This window comes from Phanerochaete carnosa, assembly GCF_000300595.1.
Source record: "Phanerochaete carnosa HHB-10118-sp unplaced genomic scaffold PHACAscaffold_7, whole genome shotgun sequence".
Classification (NCBI taxonomy): Eukaryota; Fungi; Basidiomycota; class Agaricomycetes; order Polyporales; family Phanerochaetaceae; genus Phanerochaete; species Phanerochaete carnosa.
In genome coordinates, this window is record NW_006767634.1 from 1,949,116 (window position 1) to 1,967,016 (window position 17,901).

At 52.1% G+C, this 17,901-nt stretch overlaps 9 protein-coding genes across 9 annotated transcripts; 4 read left to right on the forward strand and 5 right to left on the reverse strand.

Annotated features, from left to right (window-relative positions):
• Position 1: 1 nt before the first annotated feature.
• On the reverse strand, positions 2 to 1,370 carry PHACADRAFT_99272 (uncharacterized protein; the record flags this gene model as incomplete). The annotated part of the gene is made up of 3 exons (XM_007398157.1): positions 2 to 520; positions 751 to 950; positions 1,112 to 1,370. Coding segments are annotated over 3 exons (978 nt in total), but the record flags the coding sequence as incomplete, so codon positions are not given.
• Positions 1,371 to 1,892: 522 nt separating this feature from the next.
• PHACADRAFT_259961 (uncharacterized protein) lies at positions 1,893 to 2,719 on the reverse strand. Its single transcript, XM_007398158.1, has 3 exons — positions 2,621 to 2,719; positions 2,307 to 2,560; positions 1,893 to 2,255 (listed from the first exon to the last, which is right to left on the reverse strand). Exons 2-3 carry the CDS (start codon positions 2,536 to 2,538, stop codon positions 1,975 to 1,977), a joined length of 513 nt encoding a protein of 170 aa, XP_007398220.1. The 5' UTR covers positions 2,539 to 2,560; positions 2,621 to 2,719; the 3' UTR covers positions 1,893 to 1,974.
• Positions 2,720 to 3,100: 381 nt separating this feature from the next.
• PHACADRAFT_211221 (uncharacterized protein) lies at positions 3,101 to 4,844 on the reverse strand (the record flags this gene model as incomplete). The annotated part of the gene is made up of 13 exons (XM_007398159.1): positions 3,101 to 3,396; positions 3,461 to 3,535; positions 3,588 to 3,790; positions 3,845 to 3,924; positions 3,978 to 4,088; positions 4,145 to 4,223; positions 4,285 to 4,319; positions 4,377 to 4,403; positions 4,456 to 4,503; positions 4,556 to 4,580; positions 4,630 to 4,686; positions 4,742 to 4,765; positions 4,820 to 4,844. The coding sequence occupies 13 exons, from the start codon at positions 4,842 to 4,844 to the stop codon at positions 3,214 to 3,216; spliced, it is 972 nt and encodes a 323-aa protein (XP_007398221.1). The 3' UTR covers positions 3,101 to 3,213.
• Positions 4,845 to 5,559: 715 nt separating this feature from the next.
• Positions 5,560 to 7,237, reverse strand: PHACADRAFT_125329 (uncharacterized protein). Its single transcript, XM_007398160.1, has 8 exons — positions 6,890 to 7,237; positions 6,678 to 6,834; positions 6,581 to 6,624; positions 6,456 to 6,533; positions 6,216 to 6,404; positions 6,104 to 6,162; positions 5,973 to 6,051; positions 5,560 to 5,919 (listed from the first exon to the last, which is right to left on the reverse strand). Exons 1-8 carry the CDS (start codon positions 7,155 to 7,157, stop codon positions 5,756 to 5,758), a joined length of 1,038 nt encoding a protein of 345 aa, XP_007398222.1. The 5' UTR covers positions 7,158 to 7,237; the 3' UTR covers positions 5,560 to 5,755.
• Positions 7,238 to 7,831: 594 nt separating this feature from the next.
• PHACADRAFT_259963 (uncharacterized protein) lies at positions 7,832 to 8,128 on the forward strand (the record flags this gene model as incomplete). The annotated part of the gene is made up of 1 exon (XM_007398161.1): positions 7,832 to 8,128. A coding segment is annotated over exon 1 (202 nt), but the record flags the coding sequence as incomplete, so codon positions are not given.
• A 1,016-nt stretch (positions 8,129 to 9,144) lies between these two features.
• On the forward strand, positions 9,145 to 9,579 carry PHACADRAFT_259964 (uncharacterized protein). The gene has a single exon (XM_007398162.1). It carries the CDS (start codon positions 9,347 to 9,349, stop codon positions 9,566 to 9,568), a length of 222 nt encoding a protein of 73 aa, XP_007398224.1. The 5' UTR covers positions 9,145 to 9,346; the 3' UTR covers positions 9,569 to 9,579.
• Positions 9,580 to 10,240: 661 nt separating this feature from the next.
• On the reverse strand, positions 10,241 to 11,720 carry PHACADRAFT_259966 (uncharacterized protein). The gene is made up of 5 exons (XM_007398163.1): positions 11,674 to 11,720; positions 11,402 to 11,624; positions 11,199 to 11,342; positions 10,946 to 11,146; positions 10,241 to 10,894 (listed from the first exon to the last, which is right to left on the reverse strand). Exons 1-5 carry the CDS (start codon positions 11,685 to 11,687, stop codon positions 10,484 to 10,486), a joined length of 993 nt encoding a protein of 330 aa, XP_007398225.1. The 5' UTR covers positions 11,688 to 11,720; the 3' UTR covers positions 10,241 to 10,483.
• A 157-nt stretch (positions 11,721 to 11,877) lies between these two features.
• On the forward strand, positions 11,878 to 13,258 carry PHACADRAFT_148180 (uncharacterized protein). The gene is made up of 4 exons (XM_007398164.1): positions 11,878 to 12,081; positions 12,135 to 12,373; positions 12,426 to 12,494; positions 12,547 to 13,258. Exons 1-4 carry the CDS (start codon positions 11,898 to 11,900, stop codon positions 12,979 to 12,981), a joined length of 927 nt encoding a protein of 308 aa, XP_007398226.1. The 5' UTR covers positions 11,878 to 11,897; the 3' UTR covers positions 12,982 to 13,258.
• Positions 13,259 to 13,451: 193 nt separating this feature from the next.
• Positions 13,452 to 15,940, forward strand: PHACADRAFT_148183 (uncharacterized protein). Its single transcript, XM_007398165.1, has 5 exons — positions 13,452 to 14,246; positions 14,295 to 14,368; positions 14,424 to 14,558; positions 14,668 to 14,815; positions 14,867 to 15,940. The coding sequence occupies exons 1-5, from the start codon at positions 13,880 to 13,882 to the stop codon at positions 15,223 to 15,225; spliced, it is 1,083 nt and encodes a 360-aa protein (XP_007398227.1). The 5' UTR covers positions 13,452 to 13,879; the 3' UTR covers positions 15,226 to 15,940.
• The last annotated feature ends 1,961 nt before the right edge of the window (positions 15,941 to 17,901 follow it).

Consider the following 17,901-nt stretch of genomic DNA (forward strand, 5'->3'; position numbering starts at 1 on the left):
TTTACGGTCCTACCTGATCAGGAGTCCGACTCCAAGATGATAGCTGCCTAGTGAACCAGGCCTGTAGTCTCTGCTTCCAGGACGCCTCAGCCTGCAGCTTTTTCTCTTTCTGCAACGCGCTGAGCAGCTCGAGCGCCTTCTCGGTATGCGAGTCGAGGAGGTCCGGCACAAGTTTGACAACGTGTGGCGAAGCGAGCAACTTGCAGCCTCCCCAATTCAGATCGGACAGTACGGTGCAGAGCTCGAGAGCAAGCACAGGCCGTTCCCAGATGCGAACAAACACTTTCCGGCCAGGACCCATCCAGAGAGCCATATCGCCAGCAGTGAGACACGCGGCGACGAACTTGAGAAGAGCCTCGTGTAGAAGATCCGATAGAGGAAGAGACTCGAATTGCGAAAGGAGGGTCGTCAGATGCTTCGCTGACATGCGCGAGCCCTGGCGAACGGAGCATGGCACGGTGATGACCTCCAAAAGTCTTCGAAGCAGTTCAGAATCTTCTTTTTCAGCATCGGCGAGCTGCTCATTGAGTAGGTCAGACAGTGGGGAGAACTGCTCTGCGGTCTTGCAGTGATGTGCCAGAGCAGTGAGAAGTCGTCGAATAACGATAAAAGGAACTTCTGGGCTGTTACAGCCGAGATAATGACGAAGGAGAGTTTCCACGATTGTCACCGTTGTTGTATGCAAGGTTTGGGAGACAGACTGGAAGCTCGTTCAACCAGTCGCCATAGGTGAACTATGATAAGACGCACCTTGCAAGCCGAGACAAAGACCCAAGAGCTAACATCCGGGCTTGCAGCTGACACAATAGATAGAACACACTGCTCCCGCACCGCAGCCTTTAGCCTCCTTATGGTGGTACCCCAAAGCTCCGCTACGACTCTCTGGACTTCCGGGTCGCATTTCGGCAATACTTGCGCAAAGGCGGCCCACGTCTCTTCGATAGCGTTCGCTGGTATGGCGGCATATTTGAATACCACAGAAATGGTATCTAGTAGCTGCTTCAAAACCCCAGCAGTGAGGGTACGAGGAAGTAGTCTGAGTAATCGGTCGAGGACAGGACGATATTGTGGCGCGATAGTAGCTCGTAGGTCGTGCGATAGCTTCTGTAACAGACTGGAGGAGGATAAGCTCCATCACAAGAAATAAAGAACGCATAAATGTACTCAAGTAAAGGTTTTAAAGCCTCCTCGTCCGCTTTGTCTACCGCGTCTAACCAAAACTCCAGTAATTTCTGCCAGTGGTGCACAAGCAAAGCCATAGACGCAGAAAGACCCTCTGTCTTGTTTGCAAACTCCAAGAAGGTAGGAGAAATGTTTAACTCTCGCCATTCTCCTAAAGATTGGTGGAAATACGAATCGTTGTCCTGCAACCCACTTTAATGCACCACGCGTATAAAGAGGATATCGGGACATACGTCGATGTCATAGCCGAACTGTTCGCGTGCAATGGCAGGGGTTACATGTACTTGCTTCAGAGTCTTCTTGTGCGACTGGTGCTGGAACCCGGATGGCATCCTTTACATATAGACTTCATACGAAATATGCGGGAGAACACACCTTGAACCGCTTGGCAGGACGTTCAGCTACGTGCACGTCCATGACGTCGTTTCTATCTTCCATATCCTGGAGCATTTTGCAGCAACCACCTACAACCTAAAAGAGGGCGAGCGAGTTGAGTGAGCCGCCCGCAGCGGATGGGATGAGTGGTCGAGGATAACCTCTACGCGACAGGAAAATGTTTGTGGTGCGTCTGGCGCTGGATCTTATCTTATCTAAACAACAGAGTGCGGGCGCTCCGAGAATCTGGACGGTCTCCTGCAGCTTCTCCGGTTCCGAGCGTGCATTTGTGTACCGCGAGTGGTATCATATATATATATGCAGCAGCAGAATTATAGATTCACAGCATTAGCGATAGCAATAAATACTAGCCCAACGATCCAAGCAAAGCATAGGAAGCACCAAATATAATAAATCTCAATTCGAACCATGGCGGTTATCGCTTGCACTATATGCAGGTGGCGGGACACCTTCTGTGTCTATCTCGATGTATCCGCGAGTGGTAAGCTCTCCAACGAAGTGCTTCTCTTTCCGGCTAAACATGGTCGTGGTAGCGATGGAGGTAGTCGGTGAAGAGCAGACTGAGTTGCTCAGTTCATGCGCAAACGGCGGAGGGTGTATGGTAAGGGGTTCAGAGAACTCCCAACCTCCATCTGATCGCCGATGTGCTACTCTCATGGCTTCGCCCGGGATATGAGCTAATGGGCACGGTTAGCGAGAGTAGAAGACGCAGAAATTATTGTACGCACTAAAGCGAGGAGCCTCCTCGTCTACTGAGAATGGTGTCACCTTCGAGGCTGGATGGAACCTGTCCAGCACTTGACTACAGCGCCCGGCGTCTTCCTGCTCCAGCTCCATCACTTCTGCCGACTCTCTCTTATGCCGAAAGTAGAAGAAAGCGAGCCCTCCTATTAGCAGTGTGAGCACCACGGCGACGGTCGCGCCGACTGCCGCGGCGGTCGCGGATGCCGAGTCGGACATGGTAGGGACGCGGTTGTATGGACTACATTCAGAGCCAGTAAGTGGGTACGAGTGGGGTATATGATGCAGGTAGGTTACATACCTAATTCCAGTTTGATCTCCGGCCGTGTATACGTAGCGATGTCGCGGGGTGATATGACGATCCGGTCTAGTTCGCGTTAATGTTCTAGCTTCCAGTGACCTGCGCGTGGCGTGTCAATGAACTGAGCGCGTCGGCTGCGTGCGCAATCATACCTTGCCAAGAGCAGTTTCAGCAGGCAGACATGAGAGTAGAACACAAAGATGCGGCGAAGCAGGCGGTAACCAGGACCCAACGAGGGTTGGCAGTCGCCAACAAGGCCTAGACTCTGAAGAGTTCGTGTTTTGACTGATGGGCCAACCTATTAGCGCCAGGGCGGTTAATCATCAGCAGCGACCGAGGCCCAGGCCTGGGCTGCCCTCACCACCAAAGCGCGAGGACCTCAGGCGTAGGACACTCTGGTCAGAATGGTATTGTATAGTGAACATTTATTACGTCTCTGTACGTCTGTTTTCCCAAGATATGAACGACATATCATGCGTAACATTTTACAGTCATCAGGCGAGCACCAGGATGGACGAGCAGAAAATAAACCAACTACGACCAGCCAGTGCCGTTAACGGACAAGCTGCTAGAACCAGTACCACGACAGTACTTTAGCAAGAAATTCGAGGCTTGGCATCTGCAGCCTCAGACAAAGACTCGTCACCAAACACCACGACTTCCTTCTGAACGGAAATCTCGGACAGCTGGATATTTGTCGAGGCTGCCTGTGTCGTGCTGATGCTGGAAGAAGGCGCATTGCGACGTCCCCATTTCAGCAGGCTTGGGGCCTGTCTCTGTAGGTATAAAAAAGGATGCATTAGTTTAGTGATATGCAGGAGACATAACTGGAGTCATTACAGCGCTATCCATATCAACTGTCCCGTGCAGTTGCGCCCTTAGTTCGTTGCGGCTGACAAGGGTATCAAGAAGCGTCTGTAGGTTAGAAAAATTAGTTTTATTATTTTGTATCGTCTAGATTACCTACGTTCGTATAGACACGGCCGATAGGGATGGCGAACATGCCGTAGAAATTGGTGTTTGGCCAGCGGGTGAAGGTGATCAAGTCGCCGATCGAAAAAATACCGGCGAAGAGACCAGTCTGGATCGCACCACGGATGAGACGATTGACCACCGTGTCAGTCTTTTGGAAGCCGGTTTTTGACCGAGCAAGGATGATGCCAAGGGTGACTGCAGCCCGCCGCAGTCAATAAGGGACCACGTGGGCATCTTTTGGCGACTCACTCGTAACCAGAGCATCTACACCAACTTGAAGCACGAGCCACGCCGTAACCAAGTTCGTCAGCACGGATAATTTCGCCGCCCTGGTCGTTTCTGGTGAGCGGTAGCGCAGTGAGATAAGGAACAGCAGACTTACTCCTTAATAATCCAGGCCTTGATACCACAGGTCATGCCGAGGGCGCACGACGGTATTGCCAGCGCGATAATCAAGCCGTACAAATACATATTCTCGGTGAACCGGTATACCCTGAGTCTCACAGGTAAGTCGATTGACTAATGAGTCTGAAAACGGCGGCGACGTACCGCCAGCCCAGGAAGATCTGCGTGACCATCGACGCCCAACCAGTGGCTATCGGGGTCAGGGTGTACGGCCAAATGGCAACTGTTATCATTCGAACGCCCGGTCAGCGATATGACGAAAACCGGGACCTAAAGCCACCAACCTCCAAGTGTCTCTGGTTGACCATATCCAGTCACACTATCAGCGCATTGCTGATGAGTTTGATGTGAGCTGACGGTAGTAGGGAATGCTTACCAATAATAATATGCCATCCAGATGCACCTGCACATCGGAGTCAACATCTGTGATCATTCGCAAAGGGTGTATGACTTACGCTATGCTATGCACACTGTCCAGCAAAAACAGAAAGAGTACCATTAACCTACACACCGGTAAGCAACTCAATTAAGATGGAGGCCTTGTTTGAAACTTACTTCACCGGCAGAGGGTCATTAAACTCTGAAGACTCGTCAATACAGAGCGGGTCGTAACACGGGCTCTTACTTACTTCCTCTGTAGTACGCGATGAACTGGAACATAACTAATCCAAATAAAAATGTGTTGACTACAAAGCGCAGATGAGTAGTTGACGCGTTGAGCCTTGACGGAGCTCCACTCACACATAATGCCTACTAAGAGGGTCCCTAAAAGAATGTCAGCCTACTAGGCCGGCAAGATAAGAGCAACGAACGGCTTACCGAGGGTCAAGTCTAGTTCACCCATCTTGCTGCGTTAAGTCCACCGGGGCAGGATGAGTGACTTGTTGGGCTGAGTGACTCCAATATATGCTGAAGGCAAGGATCAAGAATGAAGAGATGTCAACGGGACATTCCGCGATTTCGTAGGACATCAGAGCGTCCCTAACCTCAAACTTCTGCCGTTCATATCGTTAGCCGACGACAGCGAGCTTTCAATTGGCCCAGCATCGTCCGGAGTTTCCATCACAAAGGATCTCGTCGCCACATCAAATCCAAAGTGGACGCGAGAGCGCCAGCAGGGTCGCGATTAGCCCCACTGCGTTACCTGGGCGTTGGAATACGGAGCTCCCCTGAAACGTCCTCCGCAAGTTGTGCAACAGCGGTCCTCGCAGCGGGGTGCTGCGCGGCGCTCCGCCGATGAATGAAAGTGCGGTGTCATTTCATAGAGCAAAAGAGGTCGCGCTGTGTCCGGGCTGCATACGCCAGTGGTGCGACACTTCGCAGAGCCGGCGTGCAATTCGCAAGGCACAGCGACCGCGTGTCACTTCATTACTTCAGTCTGCTCCATGGCTAGGCCGTATCCGTATCAGCCCTCGCTTTGACATATGCCGCGCCAACGACGTCGCCATGCCGTTTTCGGTTCCGCCCTGAGGCGTACCGTGCCATCATCAGGGTCGTGTCGCAAAGCTAGCGGCTTCTCGCGAGGATAAGATACGACAGTTTAGTCGCGTGATCGTGGTAGCGCCTCGTGTGCCCTGCCTTGCACTGTGATATCCCGGCGGGGTGCCTAGCTACTGCTCGATATCAAGCCCTAATTTTACTGCGGGACACATTGATGCAGCACTATACGTTCTAATATACGACACTCGCTATACGACGCTCGCTAGAGGAGCTGCCCTTACGGAGTAATACCGCCCGGTTTGCGACTCGAACGGCCTACGAAATGTGCACATACGGCTTGTCATCTTCCAGCGCTGCGTCGATCATCGCAGGGAGACTCTCCATCAATGAGATCCTATCGCTCTCGACAGACTTCCATCCCATGCGGGTCAAGCGATCGGCCTTCGCGAACATACTTCCACCCAGCAGGGACCAGCCATCTGGACAGACAAAGCTCAGCGCCCAGTCAACTCCTATCAGAATGTGCGCTTACAGTGTCCCAGGGGTTCGACAATCTCCTCTGGCATCGGCTTCGCCCCGGGCTCCTTCGTGATGCCCTTGTTGTACAGGTGCTACATACGCGGTTGTCAGGTCCACGAAACTCAAATGAAACAGCGGACTTACGTCGCCCATAGCTTTTACCCACTCGCCGTAAGAAAGCAGGGTGGGTGTGACGGCGAAATCTATAAGGGTAAGATTTCGCAAGGGGAGAAGATGGTATCTCAGCTGAACTCACAGAGCCCGTCCGCACCCTCCCCCGCTTTGCCCTCGCTGGCGGCCCTCAGGATCATGAGTATGGCATCCGCAAGATCCTTGACGTGGATAGTGTTCTGCGCGTTAAAACCCCTGCCCCAGGTGCCTCCGTAACCGACACGCTTCGCATAGTCCATGAAAATACGCAGCCAGAGGGTAACTTTCTGCACGCCTGTTCGAGGCAAGTCAGCATACATCTAATTCCCCTGTAAAGTATGCGCACCATTACCGACGCCGTAGATCTGGCCTGGATAGACGATGATCGAGCGGATAGAGTTGTTCTTCCGCTTCCCTGCCGCGACTATCTGCAGACGGTGAGCACCACGAAAAGGAAAGTCATTCTGATACTTGCTGGCTTGTCAGACTCCAAATGGGTGTTTGTCGGGTCACAGCTGCGCCGTATGGAAGTAAGCACGGCGTTAAACGAAGCCGAGAAGAAGCATACTCGTCTAAGTCCAACCCTATGTCTGTCCAGAATTCCGGATTTTCGGTCTTTTCGCCGCGAGTATTGTTGCTGATGATGCCACAGCCGGAGACATGAAGGTACAATGGAGGATTGCCCGGTCTTCCGGCAGAGTTCTTCTCTAGGCCCTCAAGAGTGGCTATAATGGAATCATATGGTTCAAAGTTTCGCAAGTCGCGGGGATTCGCGCGCACCACATACGCTAGGCCAATGGTCCGAACTAGCCGAGTTGACGACGATGTCAGCCTTCGAGGCCTCCTCCACAATGACTTTCGCGTCGTTCAAGTCTCCCTCGACCACAACCAGCCCGGGATGCAGTCCTTGCAACTTCGCGACACGTTCTGGCGTGGGGTTGCGAACTAGGGCCCTCACAGTATCGTTGGGGAAATCCCGCGCCAACTGAGGCAGGATATCGCCGGACAAGAATCCGGTAGCGCCGAGGTAAAAGATTGTCTTGACCATCGTGCGACGTTGAGTCTATGCAGTGTCGGGGAGTTGAGCAGGCTATGCACAGCATCTTGCGCGATGCTCGCCGAGTATTATATGCCGCCTCATTTACTCGGGCATGCACGTTAGCTCAGAACACCCCTGAGACAGAGGTTGCCCTGCGATGCAAATTCAGGAATAACACTTTACTAGCGTACGTAAGCCGGAGGCAAATTGACCATGTTCACCGTTCGGCGTCGTCGTCCAGGGTGCAAGTACGCTAGAGCTAGACAATATCAGTGATTTGGCGGCTGCCGATGGTCGTGGCCCGTGAGCGATACCAGGAACAGATTAGTGCTATCCCTGGCCCGTGTCATTCGGGTCAATTCATTGGACTGTAGTTGCGGCATACGGCAAGGCATACCAGATGCCGCCGTTGTAGCAGCACGGTGACGCGGCGAAGCTTGTAGTCGCCGATGGAGTCGGTGAGCACATGCTTGTAGGGTCGCCACTGATTTCTAAGGGTCGCGAACATCATTGCTCCCTGCATCTCGTTCGGCCGCAGGAACGCATCACAGACCCCAGAAGGGCAGTTGGGGTCAGGATCTGCGGACTACTACTTTGGTCCATGTGGACACAGCACCCGCGTCAGAAGGCAAAGGCCAACTAGCGGTGAAGCGTCTCTGCGAGGACCGGTGAGGTGATAATTGCTGACAAAATGTGCTCCTTTGAACATCTTCAAGCAGAATAGTTCGCTCGGTGTCATAGGCAATCGAATCGCAAGTTATTGGCAAATTGGCAAACAATGAGGATGGCTCTCAGGCGACAGCGTACGAGGAAGTCTGCAGTGAGCGCGGGCGTCCAGATTGAAATGGAACAAGAGGCAGCTTCGCTCCGCTACGCGATTAATGTTCTCTCGGAGACTATTTGCGTGACTGCTGTATTCGTGGCTGGTGTCTTCGTGGTTGGACTCCACTTGGCTACCAGTTGCAGCATTCCTATGGTAATAAATTGTTAAGTAAGTTTCTAGTTAAGTATCTCCGTGGCCGACCTTCTGATCCTCAGGCCTCAACGCCTGCGGCAGCTCGGATTACACAGGCTAAGGCCTTCGAAGTATCGGGGGGAGTGAGAGAAAGTAACATGATTTGTGGCCGATCAGGCGCATGCGGCGGTGAGTATACAGAGGTCAGGGCTGAGAATAAGTCGCAAAAGGGGGTAAGAAACCAGTTACTTACTTTCTGCAGGGTACCATGTTAAAGTTACGACAGATGGTGGCAGAGAGACAGAGAGCTGCAGCATGCCACTCGATAGCACAACGGCGTATAATCTTTCAGGCATGAATAAGTACCAACTTACGTATGCTTAATCCATGCGTGCCGGCAACGTGCATACCTGTCTGCGACCAAGACTGGTCACTTTAAACATGGAGGATTAATATTCTTGATGGTAGAGTGGATACATACGGCCGGAGTCGCCTGATGCGCTAGCACGTCGGCCAGCGCGCGGCGACACATCGTACGAGTCTTGAGCAAAGTCTTGAGCCTGAGGACTTCATAGCATCACGGCATCATATATGGCGGAAAGTCCTGTACGACCAATATAGTAAACGAAAGCCTAACACGGCCAACGCTAAAATTTTCAAGATAACGCTGTAAGTACAAGACGCCTCGAGCTATTGAAGCTTTCTCTGGACTTACTACAGCTAAGAGGTTACATCTTTCCCCTGTTGTTTCCTGTGTAGACTTATAGATATGGGAAGCATCTCATGAGATTACTCGACCAGCCTGCAGCATCGTCCGAAGTTGTCCTTGCTCCTTAATACGGCAGTGACTAGGCCTCAGTTTTGACTGTCTTGTTTGCGGTGTAGATCTGTTATACAATGCTGCCTAAGGGGCAGGAAATTCGAACCATGGTATTCCAGACAGGCCACCATGTCGTCGTGAGCGTCGTGGCGTAGGCTCCTGCCCGGCAGCCCTGACATCACCCCGGTCGTTGATGCGGCCGCCGGCCAACAGCACTTTCGGGCGCTCTTGACGGCCCAGTCCGGCAGTTTTGACCTTGACCTGCTTCCAGTCCCACCCTCTCTTGCACCACCGTCACCAGTCTTTATTGGTTCTGCAGCGAGCTCATCACAGCTCAGGACTGTCCATTCCCTTCAACTCGTTCGCATCGAGGTCAGCCCAAGAACTTTCGTCAACACAACTCTCGCAACGCGCCATAGCAGCATGCAACTCCTCCCGCTCGCTCTCTATGTCCTTTGTTGGACCGCCGCGGCAGCTTTGGCGCTGCCGCAGACATCCTCAGCCTCAATTACCTCAAGTTTAGCCAGCTACCTAAGCGCTTCTGCCACTGCAGCCGGCAGTATCTCTGCAAATGCGTCCTCAAGTGCGACACCCACGAGTTCGGCACAACTACCTAGCCTGAGTGGATACTCGCCTTGCGGTTAGTGTAGAGTTTTTATGGAGCGGTTCATGTGCCTTATCCTGTGCACTAGTATCAAATTGCCTCGATCTCGCGATCTCCCAGGTGGGCTGCAACAGCGTTGCGGACGTCGGCTGCTTCTGTGGAAAGTGCGTGTCTCTGTCTAAAACACGCGACTGCGGCGCATTAACCAGCCGACAGCGCGACACGTTTTGTCAACGACATAACCAGCTGTGTCAGCGGGCAGTGTATTGATCAACTAGCGAATACCGAAAGCCTAGCCCAGCAATTTTGCAACGTTGCGAGCCCCAGCGTATCGCTTTCGTTCTCCCCACTCCCATCAACCCAGTCTTCTACGGCCAGCGGATCTTCCGCCATCTCTTCTGCATCAACCTCCACGCCGTCCTCCGCATCGACCGCCTCCCCTTCGTCTGGGTCCACCAGCTCTACATCGTCTTTGCCATCACCCTCGCAGAGTGGCAACACTAATCAGTCTTCTGGGGCTGGCAGTATATCTGCTGGGAACCTCGGTCTCTGTGCATCGTTTACCCTCGCACTGGGTCTTGGAGCATTTGGCATGTTTCTGTAACAGTGCCAACAAGCAGCTCGTTCGTCACATCTTATACCCTATACCATCACGTCTTGACCAAATATTCCCTGGACGCTTTACATGTTAATTCTGAACCTTCGGACATTGAGGTATTTTCACTGCTCGGGGACATTCGATTAAATATACAGCGCAATTTGTAAATGCGGAGATGCGAATATAATCGAAAGCAAAGGAAACGAGCAGGAGAGGATTTGAACTGTGCCAGAGGGAAACTGACCTCGCATCCTAGGAGAAGCGTGAAGTCATTATTCGGAGAGAATTGATGCGAGTCAATAGAGGGAACAAGATAGCGTGAAGCACTGATACCTCAAGAAAAGAATACAGGGACATGTTAGTACTCAACGGCTTCATCTTCGTCTCCAGCGGCAGCCTGGAGTAATGCAGCGGAGGAAGACTCCTTAGTCGTGGTTGTTGACGCGTCCTGTTTGGCCTCTTCCTTGGCCGCAGCAGGCACGCTCTCGTCGTCCACATCCATAGTTGCCCCATTCTGGTGGGCAGAACCGGATCCCTCAGTATCCTCGTTCGCTACAGCATTCGACGGTGCAGGATCCTTGGACTTCCTGTCACGCGCATCCTCCATCTTCACATCCTGCTCCTCGGCGCCATCGCCAGACTCCTTGCGTTCGCTTTTCTTCCGCTCCTCCTCTTCTGCTACACGCTGTCGCAGCGTGCTGATATCCTCTATACCTGTTGTCCGCTCGGTCTTGAAACTCTCCCACTCACGTTCCGCGGCGTCTTTGATCTACAAACCCAGTGAGCTAAATAAAAGCACAAATAACTGAGCAAGACGCACTTCCGTTTTCCGATGATTGAGGAAAGCTTCTTGTTCCGGTAGTAGTATGGCAGGAAGGTAGTATAGTGGCGGTGGGTGCGATTTCGGCGGGAGTGCTAATGGGTCGGTAGAAGAGGGTGATGATGAATCATCTCGGGTTATGTGGTCAGCTGTGGACAGGAAGTTCGCAAGCAGAGGTAGCCGTGTACGGCGCTGCTTATACTATGCTTGACGTGAGAAGCAATGTCATTAAATCCGGTAGGTTGTCACGTACGATAGAGTCCTTCAGTTGCAGCTCTTCCTCCTTACGGTTCGCGCTCGTCTTGTCCTTTTTCGCCTCTTCGGCTCTCCTGACAGAGTCAGTCTCTTTGCGCAGCTTATCCTGTAACCTCTGCTCTATCATCTGCCTCTTCTTGGCCTGCGCACACTATCATCAGCCGGCTATATCGGAGCACAACGTTGTATAAGGCAACGCACCGCTTCGCTGTTCTGGCGCTCCCTATCCTCATTCTTCGCTTTGTTTAGCGTGCCCAAGACAAGTCCAAACATCGTCTTTCCACGCTTACGCTCGCGCGCATCCGTCGTGAGATCTAGGCGTGGACGCTTCCTGGCCTCCGCTGCCGCGGATCTTGGGGAGGCCGCGTCTTGCATCTGAGCATCTTGCGATTCAGTGTTTGGATTTTCGTCAATTTGTGCAGTCCTATGTCATAATTAATACCGAGTGCATCGAAACGCGACGGAAGACATACTCCTCGGTGGACATGGTGAGCAACGGCGGGTGAGAGATGGAGATGAGAGGAGCGTGGCAGCAGGTACTGTAGAGCGATAACAAACGTTTGAAATGAGCTTTGGCGACGTCAGTAATTTGCCTTAGTATGCGGTTGAATTTCGCTTCAAAAAGTATAAGCAATATTGTTACCTCTCGCTTGTTATTAGGCGCTTGCTCGGTTCTCGAGCTTGTCCCCCGCACGCCATGCCACAGAAACCAAAGACGACCTCCGCGTCTGCACAGAAGGGCAAGCCAATCAGAGTGAAGAAGCGGCCGGCGAAGAAAGAGCCTTTGCCTGTTACTGAACGACTGAAACGACTCTTCACCTCTCTGTGTGCACAGATAGACGGAGGTCATTTCAGCAACGCCATTAAGACATGTGACAAGAGTCCGTCCTCGTATACTACCCTTCGCAGGCTGTTCGTTGACTAAGCCTCTTAGTCTTACGGCTCGAGCCCAGTGATCCAGACGCACTACAGACGAAAGTGTTTCTGCTTCTTCAAACGGAGCAGTATGCGCATGCTCTCGCGCTCATAGAGGGCAATGACAAGTACGCCTATGAAAAGGCGTATTCGCTGTATCGGACCAATCAGGAGGCAGGGGCGAGGAACGCTCTAGAGGTGTCGAAGCGCAATAAGGGAGATGACGACCGTGGAGTGTTGCACCTCGAAGCACAATTGGTATGAGATATCCTGATCGTTGGCAGATGCAACGGCTCATCTCCGCGTGAAGGCGTATCGTGAAGGCACATACCAGGCCGCATTCGATCTATACAACCAGCTATTAGACACATCGGAGCCGGTACGTCTTGACCCCGTGTTGGTTTACGGTCTCTCTTCTGACCGGAGCGAAGAGCTCGGACGAGCATGCAGACATCCTCACCAACCTGGAGGCGGCACAGAAGCACCTCGAGTTCATTGACAGTGGCTATCTCCGCTCATTGGACGACCTTCCCACGTCGGTCACAAATGACCTGGAGTCTGCCCCTCCCCCACACCCTCCATCGGCTGCGGCAACCCTTGCAAATGTCATTGTTTCTCAAGATACAGACACCACCAAGAAAGAAAAGCAGGTTAGGCTAAAGCGTGTTCCTAAGAGTGTGGTTATGGGCGTGACCCCTCCTCCGGATCCTGAACGGTGGTTGAAGAAGAGCGAGCGGTCGAACTTCAACGCCGGTGGAAAGCGGAAGAAGGGTGGCGGGGGTGCGACGCAGGGCATGGTGGAGAGTTCAGCGCCAGCAACCTCACACGGAAGCAAGAGCGGGAATAAAGGGAAGAAGAAGAAGTGAGCGATGAATGTGCCCGTCTGGCGGAGGTACCCCTCGCTCGTATGCATGCCCCAATATGAGACAACTAAAATCATTTCCCTGTGCTACCGTAGCTTGGTCTTTCCCTCTATTGGACAACATTGTGTACCTCGCTCAGACCATGCGGGTTAAGATCTGGCCCATCGCTAAGTACGCGAACCCATCCCGTGCTTTGTCCTCGAGCTTCTCCGCGTGTTTGTGGCGAGTCCAAGTTAGCGCCTCGTGAAGTGTTGGGTAGGTTATCCATATTGGCGTTTTTCTTTGCCCTTTGAGTTATCTACAACTTAAAAGCGAAGTTTCGAATGACTTGAACGATAGTACACAGCGTCGAAGTTTGTTTCTCAAGATGTAAGTTGAATTTTCTAATCGTACCTACGTGGAAAATTATCCACGTGTTCCGATGACGTCCAGCATGCAGCGTGTTCGATCCCAATTCTTCTACCATTCCAGCTGACCAATGCCGAGACTAACAAGCGGAGATCGCCCCTGGGGTGCGTGTTAAGTGACCGGCTGAATTTCCTCAATTTTTCTGTTCTTTTGCAGGCTGTTGAGACTGTAGCTTCCATGGAATGTGGAACACGTTCCGTCCAGGGCTCCCTCCTCGAGGCCATCGCACACATCACGAAACGTGTACAGAAAACAGAGGTGCCCCAATGGCTCAATGAACATGGGAGATGACTGATCTCCGGTCAACTCGATCACGGTGTACTCGAGGCGCGTCTTCGCGCGAAAGACGTCGCGTACAGTATGCCGTTTTTTTTGGCTTCGTTTATCCGTGTCGCGGAGTGCCTGGTATGGTATATAATATGGCACCAACGCCGTTCTCAACGCTCCAGCAACCCCCGCCCCTCTTCTCACTCATTCCCTCCAGCTCCTCACGATGTCTCACCCAGAGGTTCACGGCGTCGTCGTCATCTCTCGCAACGGCGACCGCAACGTCGCCTACCAACACCCTATCTCCTACGAGGTGGACCCCACCGAGAGCACGCCGCTCGGCGAGGTGCAGGCACACAAGCTCGGCACGTACCTGCGCAACGTTTACTTCAACCCCGACTCGCCGTCTCGCATCCGCGGCATCAGTAGCGACATCGTTGACCTCAAGGAGGTCCATACTCGCGTCAAGGTCGGCACTGAGGGCGCGTCCGTCTTCGACTCCGCAACGGCGACGCTCCAGGGACTCTTCCCGCCGAACCCCAAGAACAAGATCATCCTTGCGAATGAGACAACCGTCGTCGCGCCCCTCGGAGGTATGCTACGTCCTTCACGTGCTCAGATATCTGCTCACAGCATTGCAGGCTACCAGTATATCCCGGTCGAGACTGTTGAGCCAAACAACGACCGCTCGCTTGAGTCCTGGACCGACTGTCCTGTGCGTGTTCATGGCGTCTGTTTCCCGCGCTTATTCTGACCTTCATTCCGCTTAGGCTTTCCAAAAGCATGTCCGTGACACCCTGTCTGGTGAAAAGCTGAAGAAAGCTGCTAGCGAGGCTGCGCCCTTCTTCCGTGATGCGCACGACTTCGTTTTCGGTCGCCCGCTTAGCATTGAGAACATAGTGAGTGTATCAATTCCACCAAATCAGCATCTTACTGACATTGATCTGTGCAGTACAACGTAGGAATATCTCCAGCGACTTTTCGGTGTCTGGCTTAGCTCACTATATTTTCCAGGTCTGGGATTGGATGAACAGCGAGCTGATCCACAATCAGACCTATGCTTACCGTCTCCCTCCCACCTTCATCGAGCAGGCTCGTCACTGGGCTAATGTTCGGGAGACTGCCATATTTGGATCAGAAGACATGCACTCCATTGCTAACGGTATGTGTATCTGTCTACTGCGTACCTTCGCTCTCTGACGTTCACAATCAGTTGCCTCCCGCACCATGCTCGACTCTGTGATCGGCGCTCTGCAGCGTGTCGCTTTCAACGGCGATCCGCTCCAATTCATGCTGATTTCGACGACTTACGAGCCATTCATCTCGCTCTTCCACCAGACCAAGGCTGTCGACCAGGACCCCGAGCTTGCCGCCATCCCCGACCACGGCGCTGCCCTTGCCATCGAGCTCCGCCGCGCGCCGCCACCGGACGTGCGCGAGTTTTTGCGCTTCAAGTTCAGGAACGGCACTGAGGAGGAGTTCCGTACCATCCATGTCTTCGACCACGGCGAGGACATTCCTCTGACTGAGTTCATCTACCGCCTTGAGGTGAGGGCCTTCGTTCTCATGTAGGGGCATAGCCTGACTATCGCACGCTAGGGCTCTGTCGTTCACGGTAACCGGAAGTGGGCCAGTGCCTGCGGCAGCGACTTTGCCCCGTCATGGATGGGTATTGAGGCTGCCGAGCGCTCAAGATTCGTCCAGGGAAGCTGCCTCATGGCGGTCTTCTTCATGCTCATGATGTCCGCGTGGTTCGGCTCTTACATCGCCAAGCGCTACCGCCGCCGCAACCACATCCGCCTCCAGGGTGAAGAGGTGGGTGCTCTGTCTCGTGATGCCAGTGCTTCTCGAACTAAACATTCCATGCAGGGTCGCATCGAGGGTGTCAGCTACGGCACTCAGGCCGAGAAGCACTAGGGGTATGGTTGCATCTTGGGCTCTAGGACTGGACAATGATTCCACGAAACACGGGCACATGGATAATGCATCTTGTCGCATCTCTTATACCATCGCACTTCGCTCTACGATTGGATGTCTTCTGGCCATATGTATTCTGTAACGTTCTTATCATTTACAGAGTCTTGGTTTCAGTGCAAAGATTTGACCTCATTCGTGCTATTCTATACTTGTGTGCGCATGATCTCACCAGCGCATATCCTGTTCTGTGCACTTTTCGCGTAGAAACCGTACGATAGTGCACTAGTATTAAGAGGACTGCATGTACGGTTGCCGAGCAGGCTCAGGCCAAACCCCCAAAACCCAAGTCCGGATCATAAAGCTGATGGCCAATCACTTAATGAGCGTCTAAGCACTTTTCCGCACACAGACGTTATGTACGGCATTGTTAGGTCTTTTGGATGTTATGAAAGCATGTAAGATAATGTGTCTGTATACTCTGAGGCCAACAAGGGTAGCAGCGAGTCGAGGGCCATTATCTGACCCAGGCTCACGGAAGTGATAGTCAAGCGCCCAATGCTTCGATTATCTTATCGAGCACCTACCCCTAGGTTACTCGATAGCTAAAATGTCAAGAACGCGGCTGCATGCTCTGTTGCACGGTAGAATAATGGTCAGACATATGAGTTCAATCCAGTATATGTCACTCCTAATAGGGGTGTTCAAAGTTCACTTTGAATGTGCTTTAGACTCGCTTTGATGGCAATTCAGAGGATGAAACAGAAACTCGAAGCGGCGCGGTTTCGGGGTCCTGAAGCGACGATTCGGACTGAATCATGCTGAATCGTGTCAAATCAAGGTCGCCCGTCGAAGCGGCTCCCGAGCCGCTTTGCACGCCGCTTTTCGCTCGATTCACGCCCGCTTTCCAGGCCAACCTGCTTCATCCCATGCCTGACTCCCTCCTCCTCTCCCTCCTCCCGTGCTATTTGCATTGATTTTGTAATAGCCCCATGCACATGGAGTAGTGGCAGTGGGATCAATTTATATTCAAATTTTGCTACCTGTTTTCAGCATGTTACAATAAAAGCATGTCCCACACAAGCATTTCTTAGCTGCTCCATGGTGCATACCAACGAGTAATTTTTTGAAGGCATCTTTGCTCCCTGAGAGTATGCAGGAGCCCTGCTACAGGTATAATAGAGTGTATATAGACCATTAGGAATGAGGCGGAGGTGTCCCTCGCACTGCCAGCAATTCGATTTTACTCTCTCGTAGTCGGGGGTGTTCAAAGTCTATGCATGCTCCAGTCGTGTTTCGCTTCGTTCAAAACAACTCTTGAAGCAGCCGTGAATCAGTTTTGCGTGTGAACTTTGAACACTCCTAATGTCAGCAACCCAAAGACTGTGCTGGCTGTCTGTCACATTATGATAGCATGTACTACAGTGACAACTGAAAGTATTGCAACGGACTAGGCGCCGATGCATTTCCCACTCGTCATCTGTCCCCCTTGCTCAGTACATGCCTGAATATCCATAAAAAATTAAAGAACACTCTATACACTATGTACTATATGCAATAAAATTTGAGGAACAATCTGTACATTCTTCATGTCAAAAATGTGGAGTTTTCTTGTTCACCCATCAAAAACCTGGTGTAGTCCTACATGTGCTAATTGCTGGAGTGCCCGCATTCCTACCTTGAAAGCTGCATTTTGCAAAGTAAGTGTTTTTCCACACTGTCCTGAGGGTGCAGAATGATTATTCTAATAGTAAGACAACAGGTACTACAATAAGAGTGATGACTCTAACCAAAAAAGCGAAAGTCAAGCTGCTTGACCATATGGGCTGGCACCAGCATGATATTGCTGCTTCCTTCAGGGTTAACAAGTCCACAATCAGTCGCACACTCACTGATTTGAAGAAAAACCCAGACCCCTACTATAAGGAACCCATACTCAGCTGTCCGCACAAGATGGATGAGCATGACGTGTGCCAAGCCACGCGCGCGATCACATTTGGCTTTGCATCTGATGCCACCGACCTTCAATGGAAGCTTTTCTCTGTTGTAAGCCCCCAGGTTGTTCACCGAAGGCTTGCAGAAGCTGGTTTCCCAGGCCGTGTTTGCAGGAAGAAGCCGCTTCTCACAAAAATTCATGTGCAGAAGCACAGGGTGTGGGAGAAACGGCACTGGCTCCGGGAGATGAAGACATGGATGCACACCATCTTCTCCAATGAGTGTAAATTCAATTTTTGTGGCTCAGATGGAAGAAGGTGGTGCCGCAGGAGGATGAAGGAAGAAAACTTGCTGCAGTATGTGAAGAAGACAGTAAAGCATGGAGGTGGACACATTATG